This window comes from Neltuma alba, unplaced genomic scaffold (assembly GCF_004799145.2).
Source record: "Neltuma alba isolate B1F8T4 unplaced genomic scaffold, ASM479914v2 tig00012131_pilon, whole genome shotgun sequence".
NCBI classification, from domain to species: Eukaryota; Viridiplantae; Streptophyta; class Magnoliopsida; order Fabales; family Fabaceae; genus Neltuma; species Neltuma alba.
Window position 1 is genome coordinate 63882 of NW_021636683.1, and position 15851 is coordinate 79732.

The 15851-nt window shown below is 38.8% G+C and overlaps 3 protein-coding genes across 3 annotated transcripts; all 3 read left to right on the forward strand.

Moving 5' to 3' along the window:
* The first annotated feature begins 1033 nt into the window (after positions 1-1033).
* On the forward strand, positions 1034-3335 carry LOC114723313 (40S ribosomal protein S8). The gene is made up of 5 exons (XM_028909509.1): positions 1034-1170; positions 1283-1355; positions 2093-2423; positions 2811-2995; positions 3082-3335. Exons 1-5 carry the CDS (start codon positions 1167-1169, stop codon positions 3155-3157), a joined length of 669 nt encoding a protein of 222 aa, XP_028765342.1. The 5' UTR covers positions 1034-1166; the 3' UTR covers positions 3158-3335.
* Positions 3336-9321: 5986 nt separating this feature from the next.
* LOC114723285 (uncharacterized) lies at positions 9322-10762 on the forward strand. The gene is made up of 3 exons (XM_028909479.1): positions 9322-9608; positions 9695-10243; positions 10585-10762. The coding sequence occupies exons 1-3, from the start codon at positions 9322-9324 to the stop codon at positions 10760-10762; spliced, it is 1014 nt and encodes a 337-aa protein (XP_028765312.1).
* A 2440-nt stretch (positions 10763-13202) lies between these two features.
* On the forward strand, positions 13203-15681 carry LOC114723312 (40S ribosomal protein S8-like). Its single transcript, XM_028909507.1, has 5 exons — positions 13203-13311; positions 13427-13499; positions 14094-14424; positions 15033-15214; positions 15301-15681. Exons 1-5 carry the CDS (start codon positions 13308-13310, stop codon positions 15380-15382), a joined length of 672 nt encoding a protein of 223 aa, XP_028765340.1. The 5' UTR covers positions 13203-13307; the 3' UTR covers positions 15383-15681.
* The last annotated feature ends 170 nt before the right edge of the window (positions 15682-15851 follow it).

Sequence of the window (15851 nt, forward strand, 5' to 3'; positions counted from 1 at the left end):
ACCGTGGCCAATCACTGATTCCCAATGTTTTGACCACCTTATGACCTCTATTCCTACTTATGATGGGTTCCAAAATACCCATAACATCGATCCCAGATTTCCTAACAACTTTGTTAAGCAGCCGCGGGAACGTTTTCCCACTTGCTTCCCAGTAATTCCAACCTGAAATAATCATGATAATCAGCCAATACGACAGGTAAGAGCGACTTACTACTCAGGGGGTCTTTCTTCTTGCTTTGGCCCTGCCTGAATCATACACAGAGGGTCGCGATTGCTTTTATTCCTGCCTTTCCTACTTGTAGTTGTAGGCAGCTGTGTTGGAGTTTCCGAACATTTTTCCATCTTCGACTGATCCCCGGAGGTTGGTTTGGATGCCATTCAAAACCTTGTTTTTGGAGAGAAAATCCTGATTTTTTTTGGGGGGGGGTCCAAACACCTCCAAAAATTCAATAATTAGTCAGTATGCCAAAACCATGGATTAAAGGATAAAATAAAACCATGGTTTTCTAAGAAGTAAGTTTTTCCTACTTTTTAGGAGAAAAGCCATGGTCTTGTCAAAGTATATATACATACTAATTATTAATTAATTATATAAATATATAAATAATAAATTGGCCATACATAATTATTTATTGTTTTATATTTTTTAAGTAATTTGCATATGAAAAAGTGATTATGATAAACAATCCAAACACTTGTTCAACAAAAATTCTATTCTCTACAATCACATTTATTATTTTTAATCAGAAGCTATTTTGCCAAAAGCTAATACAAACATGAAACATTCCTGGAAATTTTCCTCAATCATCATCGGTCTATTGCTTGGCCCAGTATTATGGGTTCGCTGGCCGATTACTTTTTTTTGAAGAATTTTATGTTCTGATCCATCCTCGATTCTGTTCTCATTATGTCTTCACAAGTAGTTGGGCCACTAACGAGCCCTCCTCATCAGTGGGCCTCTTTGTTCCTTTTCCTCCTCGCACGTGTTCGGTCTTCCCGTCTAGGGTTTCGTGACCTCGACTTACCCAAGCGGCTCAGCCTCCTCTCCCTTCTGTTTGTTCCTTCAGAGAAGCTGTGAACTTGGTTACGCTTCCGGGTTTAGCGAGAACGGGAGGGGAGAGAGAGAGAGGGAGGGAGGTGCTGGCTGATACCACAGTTCAGTCAATATGGGTATGCTTCGTTTTTATCTTCGAGTGTCGAGTTTCTATTAGAATTGTTCAATTCTTAGTAGTAACAACCTGTGTTTGGATATTTCTCTCATGGGTGTCTTTTTCCACCTCAGGTATTTCCAGGGATTCCATGCACAAGAGGCGTGCCACCGGTGGCAAGAAGAAGGCTTGGAGGAAGAAGAGAAAGTATTTTTACTATCTGGCGTTTGTGTGTTTGAGTGTACATTATCCTAAATTGAATCTGACACTTCCTCACTGTTTGCTTCAACTTAATCTATTTTATCCTCGATTTTATGTTTCTGTCCTGTTTTTGGGTCTTTTGTTATTCACATTTATTAATTCCGTTGGTTATAAATGAAACAGAGGAAAATTCATCCTAAAAATTGAAAGTGTTATCTTTTTCTCGTGGCATTTTTTCAATGCTTTATAGATGATTAATATCTGGGTTTTAATGTGCCAATGAAGAATGAGTATACATATTTGGCTGCAGTTTCTCTGTTTCTTTATTGTATTTTAGAGTAATGAAACGAAAAATTTACAATTTGCATCAAAGTTTAATCTTTAACCTAAATCAGTTACTTAACCATTTGCAAGGTATGCAAATAGATCCCAAATGAATCAGCATGAGAGTTTCTCCATTGCTCTTCTAGTTCTCTGTTTACTCCCTAACTTTTTTTTGTTTCCCAGCAGTTTCGGTTTTGCAAATATTGAATTTTATTTATGCTTGTGTGATAAACAGAAGCTTATGAGCTTCCTTTATTTTTCCTATTAATTAAATATCAGAAAATTCTTTTATCCTTGAATTTTGGCCTATACTTTTGTTAATATGATCGGTTGATTTTATAGACTACATTTTCATGGTGATGTTCAGATTACGTCATATGTTATCTTACTGCTTGGACAATATTTGTGTGGTGACATAGGTATGAGCTTGGTCGTCAGCCAGCAAACACTAAGCTGTCGAGTAACAAGACAGTCAGGAGAGTTCGCGTTAGAGGTGGCAATGTGAAATGGAGGGCTTTGCGATTGGATACAGGAAATTATTCGTGGGGTAGTGAAGCCGTGACTCGCAAAACACGTATCTTAGATGTGGTTTACAATGCCTCCAACAATGAGCTTGTGCGAACTCAAACCCTTGTGAAGAGTGCCATTGTTCAGGTTGATGCTGCGCCTTTCAAGCAGTGGTACCTTCAGCATTATGGTGTTGATCTTAGTAAGAAGAAGAAAGCAGCTGCCAAGAAGGATTCTACAGAGGTAATGTTGTTACAAATAATAAAAGGACTTTTAGCTTTTTTCCTGTGATATTTGTCTCCATCCATGATTATAGCTCAGTTAGTCTTTTAAGTGGGTGTCGCTATTATTTGAGATTATAGGAGATCTTACTGTTCTCGCCCACCGCATCCATTAATGACATTGTGACAATGAATGGGGTAGAATGATTACCATCCATTTTAATTAGATAGATTTCAATCTCTGAAGTGGATTGTCTTTCCAAAGCTCCCAATCAAACTCTAAGCCATATAATGCAATATGAAATATAAAAGCTATGCGCTGCAATGAAATTGTTTTCTTCGTGCACGAAGTATAATTTTAAAGTTCACTCATCATGAGTACTCTGTTTATTTACCCTTCATCTTGTAGGAGGGTGAAGCTGCTGCTGCTGCTGCTGCTGCTGAAGAGACCAAGAAAAGCAAACATGTGCTTAGAAAACTAGAGAAGCGGCAGAAAGATCGAAAGCTTGATTCCCACATTGAAGAGCAATTTGGTGGTGGCCGATTATTGGCTTGCATTTCTTCTCGACCTGGTCAATGTGGCAGAGCTGATGGGTATGCTTAGTCATATGTTTTTATCAGAATCGGTGTGCTTGATTTGTATTTACAAGTACTGATATTAAATTTTCCTGAATTTGTAGCTACATATTGGAAGGCAAGGAATTGGAGTTTTACATGAAGAAACTCCAGAAGAAGAAGGGAAAGGGTGCTGCTTGAATGTAGTGTTATTCGAATTTTCTTGTGCTTCCTATTATATAGTTGACTTTATTGAATTTTCGCTGAATGGCACCTTTCATGGTGCTTTTTCTCTAGGATGTTCCCTGTCAAGACAGATCTTTACTGAGAACAAATTTATTTAAACGGTACTTTCATGTTCTCGTTAATGATTTTTTTTTAAAATTAATTAATTTAACTTATAAATTGATAGATAATCTAATATTTCTTGGTAGTTTTCCGTATGCTGCCTTGAAGATACTAATAGATAAGTAGGGATGATGCTTTATAGAACTCAAATAAATTCTGATCATGAATGAAATATAATACCTTTGAACGAGGTATATCAACGAAACACAAAAGAAACAGTTGCATTGGACCAGAATGCCTGCGGTGTTGCTGTTGCTTATACGCCTCATAGGCCGCAGGATGCTCAGAGGCACTGGAAAAAAAAGCATAATAGAGATACAAAAACGAAAGTTCTGATTAGATCTCAAGAAAAGCAAAGCAAAGCAAAGAACCTTCACTTCGTGTGGAGAGATGAACTTTCCACCCAGAGATGAGCTAGAACAGCAATATCCATGTCCTCAAGAGTAGTTCGTTCCAGCCAACCACCACTCTCCTCAAGAGCCCTTATCCTCCACACGCCGGCGGTTCCGTTGAAACCAAAAAAGTTGATGAGCACAACATTGGCCTGTTTTTCGTCCTCAGGGTGGAAGGATAAGTTCTTGTAAGCAGGTTCTCATCCTTGCTTATATGAGTCCTAGAGTTGGACAAAAAAAAAGAAAAAAAAAAAGAACATCTAGTTGCAATTTAGAGACATTTTTAGGCCAAGATCAACCCAAAACATGGGCAATTACTATAGGGGGGAAAAAGTCCTTCGGTTATATATTGGTATCTTATGCAAAAGCCAACTTATTTAATAAGAATAATTGAGAACTAGACATATTAACAATTTTGATTTTTTTATAATAAAATATTGTAGATTTATCATAAGATCAGAACCAATGTGGACCATAACATGGTACAATGTTGATTAGTCTGGCAGGGTATTTTAAAGGGAAAATTACTAACAGATCCCATAGAAGGCAATTTATTACTCTGAGGTCCCACGAAATGTCAAAATCACTGACAGGTCCCAAGGGACCTCAACGTAATATTTTCGTTTTGTAAAATGACATTACTGTCCCTCATATTCCAGATTCACATTTGCTCTGTCATTACGATTTATAACCTCAGCGGCGACTATTAACAACCTAATGAGAGGGCGTTAACAACCCTAGCAGTATCCGTTAACAACTTACTTTATAGAATTATATAACCTCTACATAAGAGTAAATTATAACCAAATAATATAATACAACAACTTTAACACTAAAATGGGAAGCTTTTTGATATCATTAAGAATTTTAACTAGATCCAATAGGATTATAGTAATATTTTAATGCGAAGATCCATTTACAACCTCAACAGTGACTATTAACAACCGAATGAGAAGGCATTAACAACCTAAGCAGTATCAGTTAACAACTTACTTTATAGAATATATAACCTCCGCATAAGAGTAAATTATAACCAAATAATATAATACAACAACTTTAATACTAAAATGGGAAGCTTTTTGATATCATTAACAATTTTAACTAAACCCAATAGGATTATAGCAACATTTTAATGCGAAGATCCATTTACAACCTCAATGGTGAGTATTAATAACCCAAAGAGAGCTGTTGACAATCTAGGCAGTATCTATTAACAATTGACTTTATAGGATAATATAACCTCTAACAACTATATAAGATTAACTTTAAGACTATTTAGTTATAGTTTAGTTAGTTATAGTTAGAAGTTAAATTATCCGATAAAGTTAATTGTTAACAGACACTGCTAAGGTTGTTAACAATTCTCCTTAGGTTATTAATACTTACTGTTGAGGTTGTAAATGGATTTTCGCATTAAAATATTGCTATAATCCTATTGGGTTTGGTTAAAATTCTTAATGATATCAAAAAGCTTCCCATTTTAGTGTTAAAGTTGTTGTATTATACTATTTGGTTATAATTTACTCTTACGCGGAGGTTATATAATTCTATAAAGTAAGTTGTTAACGGATACTGCTTAAGTTGTTAATGCCTTCTCATTCGGTTGTTAATAGTCGCTATTGAGGTTGTAAATGGATCTTCGCATTAAAATATTACTATAATCATATTGGATTTAGTTAAAATTCTTAATGATATCAAAAAGCTTCCCATTTTAGTGTTAAAGTTGTTGTATTATACTATTTGGTCATAATTTACTCTTATGCGGAGGTTATATAATTCTATAAAGTAAGTTGTTAACGGCTACTGTTTAGGTTGTTAATGCCCTCTCATTCGGTTGTTAATAATCGCTGTTGAGATTGTAAATGGATATTCGCATTAAAATATTACTATAATTCTATTGGATCTAGTTAAAATTCTTAATGATATCAAAAAGCTTCCCATTTTAGTGTTAAAGTTGTTGTATTATATTATTTGGTTATAATTTACTCTTATGCAGAGGTTATATAATTTTATAAAGTAAGTTGTTAACGGATACTGCTTAGGTTGTTAATGCCTTCTCATTCGGTTGTTAATAGTCCCTCTTGAGGTTGTAAATGAATCTTCACATTAAAATATTACTATAATCCTATTGGGTTTAGTTAAAATTCTTAATGATATCAAAAAGCTTCCCATTTTAGTGTTAAAGTTGTTGTATTATACTATTTGGTTATAATTTACTCTTATGAGGAGGTTATATAATTCTATAAAGTAAGTTGTTAACTGATACTGTTAGGGTTGTTAACGCCCTCTCATTCGGTTGTTAATAGTCACTGTTGAGGTTGTAAATGGATCTTCGCATTAAAATATTACTATAATCCTATTGGATCTAGTTAAAATTCTTAATGATATCAAAAGGCTTCCCATTTTAGTGTTAAAGTTGTTGTATTATATTATTTGGTTATAATTTACTCTTATGTAAAGGTTATGTAATTCTATAAAGTAAGTTGTTAACGGATACTGCTAGGGTTGTTAACGCCCCCTCATTAGGTTGTTAATAGTCGCTGCTGAGGTTGTAAATCGTAATGACAGAGCAAATGTGAATCTGGAATATGAGGGGCAGTAATGTCATTTTACAAAACGAAAATATTACTCTGAGGTCCCTTGGGACCTGTCAGTGATTTTGACATTTCGTGGGACCTCAGAGTAATAAATTGCCTTCTGTGGGACTTGTTAGTGATTTTCCCTATTTTAAAGTTAGAATGGATATTCTTTGATTTTAAGAAAATCTCAACTCCTTTCTAAATCATTAATCTGCCTGTAAATAACCCAGTAGACCATTCTACAGTTAAAACGGGTATGAAAATGAATGTAATAAAGTGCCAAAGAACCTTTAGTTTTGTACATCCACATAAATCCAATAAAAGAGGAAGACAATAAAAACACGCCCACAAAGAGAGCAGTAACAGCTTGCTTTCAGGCTTGTAGTGTATCACCTGCTATGTTTGCTAAAGGCCCCAGGCCAATAATGTCTCCAGTCTGAAATATAAACCTAAAGCCTTTAGGATGATTTTTTATAATAATTTATTACCTCCTCTCCTGTTATAAATATAAAAGCTAATTGGAGATTCAATTTCATCTTACTTTAATCATTTGTCTCTCAAATTTTTTTACATTTTGTTTCCCAAAGTAGTCCCCATGGTAATTATGCATGTTAAAAGTTTTCTATTCTAATATATATGATTGATAATGATAATAAGGGTATTTTAGAAAAAACAATATTCATTTATTACAAATAACTAACTTAACTAATTCTCTTAATATTTACAAATTAGTTATTTAGGTTTTATATTAGAGATGGGATTAAATAATGTAATGTAAATCGGAGAAACAATAAATAGAGACAGCCGGAGTCCCTGATGGAGAGTGAGAGAGTGAGCGAAGGGAGGCAATAGGCGACGTCAAACCCGACGCAGGAAGAGACCGATGCTTTGGCCCCTAGCCAGAAAAAGGTTCGCATAGGTACTAATGACCAACCTATTTCAGTATTTCTGGTAGACCGGTGGTACAACGGGAGGAGGAATGGATGAACGAGGACGTACCACTGCTGAATAAATCGTACAAAGAAGCCTGCTCCAATGAACAGGCAGCCAACACTGATGGTGAAGTAGAGAGCGACTGGTGGAAAGGGGAGGGATGGAAGGATAAGGTAAGGGTGGAGCTCACAGATGCAGGCCCTAACATTGTGATCTTGCCTAAGTTTAGGCGGTAGTTGGCAAAAAAATGGCAAACTACATTGATTGTGAGACTACTGGGAAGGATGATTCGGGAGGATCATTTGGGGGCTAGATTACAAAAGCTACAGGGGCGTCATGGGGAGGTCGAGACGATTGAAATAGGGTCTGGCTATTTCTTCGCCAAGTTGAGTAGTAAGGAGGACTATGAGTTGGCTCTTTTAGGAGGTCCCTGGATGGTGTTCGATCATTACTTGGCTATACAGCCATGGAAACCCGACTTTGATCCGGACGATGAGATAGTAACCAAGATCGTGGCCTGGATACGTATTCCGAAGCTCCCCCTCGATTACTATGACGAGGGTATACTACACATTGTGGGCAATCAGATTGGCAAAGTGGTAAAGATGGATTCAAATACTATTCTCTGTTTGAAAGGCCGTTTTACCCGGATATGCGTGGAGCTTGATCTAAACTCTACACTCCTCCCATCTATTTGGATAAATGGTAAAGAGAAAAAGATAGTGTACGAGGGCCTTCATCTGATATACTTCTCATGCGGCAAATATGGTCATGATAAGGACCACTATCCTAGTGGGAAGGGGGAGAAGATAGGGACTGAGTCGGGCATCCTCGAGAAAGGCATGCCTGTTGCTACGTCAACTTCTCATATGAGGGGGGCTGGTGAGAAGGGGGAGAGATTCGGAGAATGGATGGTTGTGCCAGGACGAAGACGGAATCAGCGTAAGACGCTGGCAACAACAGAGACCCGAGCGCAAGATAGTAGGCATGATACTCGGAGAATCTCTAATCACGCTAACAATGGGTCGAGATTCTCAGTGCTGGATGAACAGGATACCGAGCCTTTTAATGCCGAAGATCATGCGATGTATTATATGATCCTCCCCATGAGAAAAGGAATATTCCCCAATCTAGTAGTGCTGATGCTAGGACACACATGCAGGGGCCGACTAAGAAGACAGATAAGGTCGAGTAACGTACTGGGCCAGGACATGATGAAATGGGCCGTAATAGAAATACCGTGAGCCCTATGGATGCCTATCTGAATGTCAAAAGAAGGGCCTCTCTCCAAGGCTCCCACACCAAGGGCCCACTTGGCTCTTCCTCAACTCATTATGACGTGATGGTGATAGACGTTAAGGAAGACTCTATGCATGCGCCGACCATTACGTCGGTCTCAATCATGTGAAGTGACCACCCTCGCACATCCCCTCCTAACACGAACAACCCTATCGACCTGGGTGCTCAGAGGCAGAAATTTGTGATACACTCGAACCCCTTACTGGGAAACGTTGATGATGATATGGTCACTGTAGATGAGGTCTCAACGGAGACTAGGTTACTGTAGGTATGTCCATTCGGTTGCCTTCCAAATCCTTATTTAATCAATTTTATCATGAATCTTATTGCATGGAACATTCGCGGTGTGGGGGGGTCAGCCTTTAGCAGACTACTGTGTGACTTATAGACCCGACATTACTTGGGTCTTCTTGCTGTACTTGAACCTAGACAGAAAGGGGAGAAAGCAGAGATGATTGCTCATAAGTTAGGGTGGAAGGATTACTTCGTGGTTGAAACCCATGACTTTAATGGAGGTATATGGCTGTTTTGGCATGAGGCGTGTAAATTTTAGGTTCTGTGTTCAAGTGACCAATTTATGCATGGGGTGATGAACCATGGGGAAAGCAATGAATGGTATCTCACGATTGTCTACGATCATCCTAACCCGTTGCTTTGTCGGGAACTTTGGAATCATTTGAATGCTCTATGTGACTCCTTCGTCAGAAGATGGACTGTAATGGGCGACTTCAATGCAGTGACGTGCATAGAAGACCGCATCTCGCAAAGTGCACAAAATGGTATTGGTGTGGACGTAGATTTTAGGTGATGGGTAATGGATAACAACATGATAGATATTGGCTTCGTGGGGCCACGGTTTACTTGGAGTAGAGGAGGAAGTCAAAGTAGAATTGATCGGGTTTTTATTAACGGACCTTGGCATGAGGAGTTTACAAATGATACCATTACTCATCTACCTAAATACAAATCAGATCACTGCCCCATTCTTTTAAAGCCGTCACAGGTAGACGTGGCACGGCACATGAATAGACCCTTCAGATTTTTGGCCTCGTGGGTGATGCATGCTGAGTTCTCAGAGTTTGTCAAGACACATTGGCACATGTATATGGACTAGAACTCTACAGTTTCATCTTTCACCAAAATTTGCGGAAGTGAAACCGAGAAGTTTTCGGGAACATCCAATATAGGAAGGGCAAGATTTACAGGAAGTTGGAATGCTTGGAGAGTAAAATTACTAAAGCGGGTCTGAATGCGAGGTTGGAAGAGATCAGAAAAGACTTATGGCACCAGCTGGAGGAAATCCTAAACCAGGAACAAGTCATGTGGCTTCAGTTATCAAGATGTAAGTGGTACACCCATAGTGATCGTAATACCAAGTATTTTCATTCGATGGCAAATAGTCAACGTCGCCATAATAGGATCGGAGCTTTAAGACTTGATAGTGGCGTTTGGGTATATGACACACAGGAAATCATGAGCTTGGGTAGTAAGTTCTTTCAAAATCTTTATTCCGAGGAGGGATCCAGTGTGAAGCAGTTACACTTTGATTATAGCTACCCTACCTTGGACAGCGGCTGTTTGGAGTCTTTTAAGCGTGTTCTGTTTGATATGGGGTCCTTAAAGGCGCCGGGACTGGATGGGTTAAACCCACTATTTTATCAAAGTCAATGGGATACTGTTAAGGATTCAATTGTGGACCAGGTGAACCTTGTCTTTCAGAACCTTGCAAGCATGAGGTATATCAATGGAACTCAGATTGTACTCATCCCCAAGGGAGACCACCCGCAGACTATCAAAGACTTTCGCCCTATTAGCCTCTACAACATTATATATAAAGTCATTACTAAGTTGATCTCTAATAGATTTAGGGACATTATGCCACGAGTGATCTCCCCGAACCAATGTAGCTTTGTAAAAGGACGACAAAGCACCGATAATATTATTCTCTCTCAAGAGATAATCCATTCTATGTGAAGCTCAAAGAAGAAGCAGGGTTTTATGGCTGTTAAAATCGACCTCAAAAAGGCTTACGACCAAGTTTATTGGGAGTTTATGTTTGATTGCTTGAGGGAACTAGGAATCCTACAATGCTACAGGATGTAATCGAAGCTTGTGTCTCTTCCCCATCTATGCAGCTTATGTGGAATGGTGAACGTGGCGTGGAATTTCATCCTTCTAGGGGTGTCCGACAAGGGGATCCCTTGTCACCGTATTTGTTTGTCATTGCCATTGAACGCCTGGCACATCTAATATAACATGCTGTTGACACCGGGGATTGGTGACCCTTCAGGCTAAACAAAAAAGGTACTGCCATTTCCCGCTTATTTTTTACTGATGACCTTATTTTATTTGTTGAGGCCGACATGGAGCAAGCAGGTACCATGAAGGCCATCCTGGATGATTATTGTGCAATTTCGGGGCAGAAAGTGAATGCCAACAAAACCCGTGTGTTTTTTTCTCCGAACTTCAATCACACTAGAGTAAAGGAAATAAGTGATTTTATGGGCTTCACTCCCACCCTTGACCTCAGTAAATATCTTGGCATGCCTGTTATTCACCAAAGGGTTACCAAGGGGTCATATAAGGCGACCCTGAACAAGATGGATAGCAGACTATCCTCGTGGAAAGCAAATAGTCTATCACTGGCCGCTAGAACCACCTTGGTTTCTTCAGTCCTCGCGGCTATGCCCTCTTATGCGATGCAAACTGTTCCCCTCCCGAAAGATACATGTGATAGGATTGATAAGAAGTGTAGAAACTTCCTATAGGGTAGTACTAGCTTGAGCCGTAAGATTCACTTGGTATCTTGGGACAACGTATGCTAACGATGGAGGGCTTGGACTACAGCAGGCCAGGCATCAAAATAACGCCTTGATGATGAAGCTAGGTTGGTCATTAATCAAGCATAGAGACCTACTGTGGGTCAAGTTCCTACGTGAGAAGTACAAGTGTGGGGCCGATACTATCCCTAAAGTTGAACGTCGCAAGGTGGCGTCTAGGACTTGGTCTGGTATCCAAGCAAACTGGGAAAGAGTGAAGGAGGGGCTGGCTTGGTGGATTGGTGATGGCCGATCAGTATCTTTTTCGAAGGACACCTGGGTTCCCCATCTGGGGAAGCTTGAGGACTTGGCACCGGAGATACCCACCAACACTGCGGATTGGAAAGTGAGTGACTGTGTGTCTGCGACGGGGTCCTAAGATTGGAACGTTCTCAAAGATCTACTCCCACATCATGTTGTGGAAGCTATCTCTTGTGTGCACCTTTATGGCAATAGGGAGGATAGCCCAGTTTGGCGTTGGTCTCTAAATAGGTCCTTTTCAGTTAAGTCAGCCTACGACCATATCAATAGGCGTAGTGAATCTTCTCATCATCGTATTTGGCGTACGTTGTGGAGGGTCAAAATCCCACAGTGTTACCGCTCCTTTATGTGGCTATGTGTTAACGACCGCCTTCTCACGAACGAAGCCAGGCTTAAACATGGACTTCATGACACTGGAGTATGTGGCATCTATGGCCTTGCCCCAGAATCTATGTTGCACGCTCTTAGAGACTGCTAGGTTTCAAAGCATTTATGGTGCTTGTTTATCCCACACAACATGCAGTCATCCTTCTTCGTAGTCGGCAATTCCTTGGAGTGGTTAACCAGGAATCTCATGTCTTCGCTAAGAATCTACAGACACAAGTGGAGCTGGTGGTTTGCTGTGTTATGCAAACGCCTCTGGCTCACTCAAAATGATCGCACTTTCAATGGAATCTCCGCATCTTGTATTGACATCATCGAACGTTCTAGATGTGTTCTCTCTTGGGGAATGGTCGATCTGGATGCTTGCAAGAGGCCCGAGGAAGGTGGGGTTTGATAGGTTCCTCCCGCAAGTGGCACCTTGAAGTTCAACATGGATGGGTCCTTCAATGCTACCTTTGGTACCTGCTCATGTGGGGGCCTTGCCCGAGATAACACTGGGAGATTTGTCCACGGCTTCATGTATAAGTTCAAGATCGGCTCTTGTCTCTCAACAGAGGCATAGGGGGTTCTCTGGGCCCTCAAACTAGCTTGGGAGTGGGGCTGGCGCTTCCTCACTATAAAATAACTAACTTAACTAATTCTCTTAATATTTACAAATTAGTTATTTAGGTTTTATATTAGAGATGTGATTAAATAATGTAATGTAAATTGGAGAAACAATAAATATCAAAGACTACTTTCGACCCTTAATATAAAAGTTAGTTGATTAATTTGAGGAGATTAATTAATGTTGTTAAGTTAATTATTTGTAATAAATAGATGTTATCTGTTGGCAAAAAAAAACATAAATAGGTGTTATCTTTACTAAAAGACTTTTGCGAATTATATGTATTAATAGAAGTATCATTTGATAGAATTTTTAACATGTACAACTACTATAGGGACTATTTTAAGAAATGGATAAATATTATGAACAAAATAAATTTAGATCTTATATTTAAAACTAAATTAAATACCAAACTAAGTCTTAATACTCCTTCGATCCTAAATATAAGAACTATTTTATAGTATAATTATCTTATATCTAGGATTAGAGTAGTATTAATTAGCGTTAGCATGCAGGATTGTAGGTTAGCCCTTGCAAAAATAGATCTCATCTATTTGGAAAAAAGACCATACAGTTTCCCAATATTTCCACTCGTGTCAGCTAAGCTTAAATTCTAAACCGCTGTTTTGACGGAGAAGCTGTGAATTAGGGTTACGCTTCGGGGTTTAGGGAGAGAGGGAGAGGAGAGAGAGGTGCTGCCGGCGTAGCTGATACCGCGGCTCGGTCAAGATGGGTATGATTCGTTTTTATCTTCAAGTGTCAAACTTCTATTGGAATTGTTCAATTCTTCTCAGTGGTGACAATCTGTGTTTGGATATTTCTCTCATGGGTGTCTTTTTCCACCTCAGGTATTTCCAGGGATTCCATGCACAAGAGGCGTGCCACCGGTGGCAAGAAGAAGGCTTGGAGGAAGAAGAGAAAGTATGTTTACTATCTGGCGTGTGTGCGCGCGCGTTTGCGTGTGCATTATTCTAAATTGAATTTTCCCCTTCGTTACTGTTTGCTTATACATTAACCTACTTTATCCTCGATTTTATGTTTCTGTTCTGTTTATGTGTCTTTTGTTATTCACATTTATTAATTCCGTCATTTACAAAGTTTAATCTTCAACCTAAATCAGTTAGTTAAGCATTTGCAAGATGTACAAATAGATCCTAAATGAATCAGCATCAGAGTTTCTCCATTGGTCTTCTAATTCTCCGTACACTCTCCCACATTTTCTGTTTCCCAGCAGTTTCGGTTTTGCAAATATTGAATTTTATTTATGCTCGTGTGATAAACAGAAGCTTATGAGCTTCCTTTATTTTTCCTATTAACTAAATATGAGAAAAGCCTTGTTTCCTTGTTTTTCTGTGATTTGAGATTTTACCATGTATTGTGATGACTACACGCTGTGTCCAATCTTGTAGATCTTTAATTGGAATTTTGACTGTTATGGACTACATTTTCATGGTGATGTTCACATTACGTCATAAGGTATCTTTCTGCTCAGACAATATTTGTGTGTTGACATAGGTATGAGCTTGGTCGACAGCCTGCAAACACTAAGCTGTCAAGTAACAAGACAGTCAGGAGAGTTCGCGTTAGAGGTGGCAATGTGAAATGGAGGGCTTTGCGATTGGATACAGGAAATTATTCATGGGGCAGTGAAGCCGTGACTCGCAAAACACGTATCTTGGATGTGGTTTACAATGCCTCAAACAATGAGCTTGTGCGAACTCAAACCCTTGTGAAGAGTGCCATTGTTCAGGTTGATGCTGCTCCGTTCAAGCAGTGGTACCTTCAGCATTATGGCGTCGATCTTAGTAAGAAGAAGAAAGCAGCTGCCAAGAAGGATTCTACAGAGGTAATGTTGTTACTAATGATAAAAAGACTTTCATCTTTTCTCCTGTGATATTTCACTCAATCCATGATTATAGCTCAGTGAGTCTTTTAAGTGAGTGTGGGGTGCACAAAATGCTGGTGTAGGATGGTTTAGAAGCCGTACTAACCCATGACACCCCCATTTTTCAAAGCACTCTTGCGATTGTTTTGGTTTGTCTTAAAATTTTACATTTCTAATTTTCTTCTCTATGGGTTTTAAAAGGGATAACATCACAAGGATATTATAGGAATCTTGCTCTTCTCGCCCACCTCATCTATTAATGACATTGTGACATTCAATGGGGTAGCATGATTAGCATTCATTTTATTTCAATAAGTTTGAATCTCTGAAGTGGAGTGTCTCTCTCACCCACCATTTCATTTGGCTCCCTTAATGGCTATGCCATGCAACTCTTTCCTAAGCTCCCAATTAAATTCTAAGCGATATAATCCAATATGAAATATAGATGTGTGTGTGTGTGTGTGTGTAAGCCATGTGCTGCAATGAAATTGTTTTCTTTATGCATGAAGTATAATTTTAAAGTTCACTCGTGTCATGAGTAGTCTGTTTATTTACCCTTCATCTTGTAGGAGGGTGAAGCAGCTGCAGCTGCTGCTGCTGAAGAGACAAGGAAAAGTAAACATGTGCTTAGGAAACTAGAGAAGCGGCAGAAAGATCGAAAGCTTGATCCCCACATTGAAGAGCAATTTGGTGGAGGCCGATTGTTGGCTTGCATCTCTTCTCGACCTGGTCAATGTGGCAGAGCTGATGGGTATGCTTAGTCATATCTTTGTATCAGAATCTTTGTACATGATTTACGTTTACAAATATTGATGTTTCATTTTCCTGAATTTGTAGCTACATATTGGAAGGCAAGGAGTTGGAGTTTTACATGAAGAAACTCCAGAAGAAGAAGGGAAAGAGTGCTGGTGCTGCTTGAATGTAGTGTTATTCCAATTTTGTTCTTCTTCCTATTATATAGTAGACTTTATTGAATTTTTGATGAATTGCACCTTTCAAGGTGTTTTTTCTAGAATGTTCCCTCCCAAGACAGATCTTTAGTGAGAACAAAATTTTTTTAAACGGTACTCTCAACTTCTTGGTAATGGTTGTTTTTTTTTTCCCTCTGGTCTCGAAACTCGTTGGTGATTGTTGAGCAATGGGTGTTTATGGATAGCTGATGGTCTGTTTGGCTGTTAGTGTTAAAGCTTAATGAATGAGAATGATGTTTCCATTTTAGTATGATGTGTAGCGTCTCTCGTAATTTTTTCCCTCGAAGTAATTTATTTATCTTAATAAATGTATATATAATCTAATATTATGCATTGGTATTTTAATTAGGTCATGCTACAATGTTATAATTAACTAATTTATCTCATTTAATTTCCTTAAATTAGGTAAGTTATTCT

Excerpts from the sequence above, each read along its gene's own strand:
- LOC114723313 (XM_028909509.1), top strand. Across the intron at positions 1,356-2,092 it reads GCTTGGAGGAAGAAGAGAAA|GTATGAGCTTGGTCGTCAGC; the intron begins GTATTTTTACTA and ends GTGGTGACATAG. Across the intron at positions 2,996-3,081 it reads CAATGTGGCAGAGCTGATGG|CTACATATTGGAAGGCAAGG; the intron begins GTATGCTTAGTC and ends CTGAATTTGTAG.
- LOC114723285 (XM_028909479.1), top strand. The coding sequence starts at position 9,322 with ATGGATAACAACATGATAGATATTGGCTTCGTGGGGCCACGGTTTACT. Across the intron at positions 9,609-9,694 it reads GTCAAGACACATTGGCACAT|GAAGGGCAAGATTTACAGGA; the intron begins GTATATGGACTA and ends CATCCAATATAG. Across the intron at positions 10,244-10,584 it reads CAGAACCTTGCAAGCATGAG|GAATCCTACAATGCTACAGG; the intron begins GTATATCAATGG and ends TGAGGGAACTAG.
- LOC114723312 (XM_028909507.1), top strand. Across the intron at positions 14,425-15,032 it reads CCAAGAAGGATTCTACAGAG|GAGGGTGAAGCAGCTGCAGC; the intron begins GTAATGTTGTTA and ends TTCATCTTGTAG. Across the intron at positions 15,215-15,300 it reads CAATGTGGCAGAGCTGATGG|CTACATATTGGAAGGCAAGG; the intron begins GTATGCTTAGTC and ends CTGAATTTGTAG.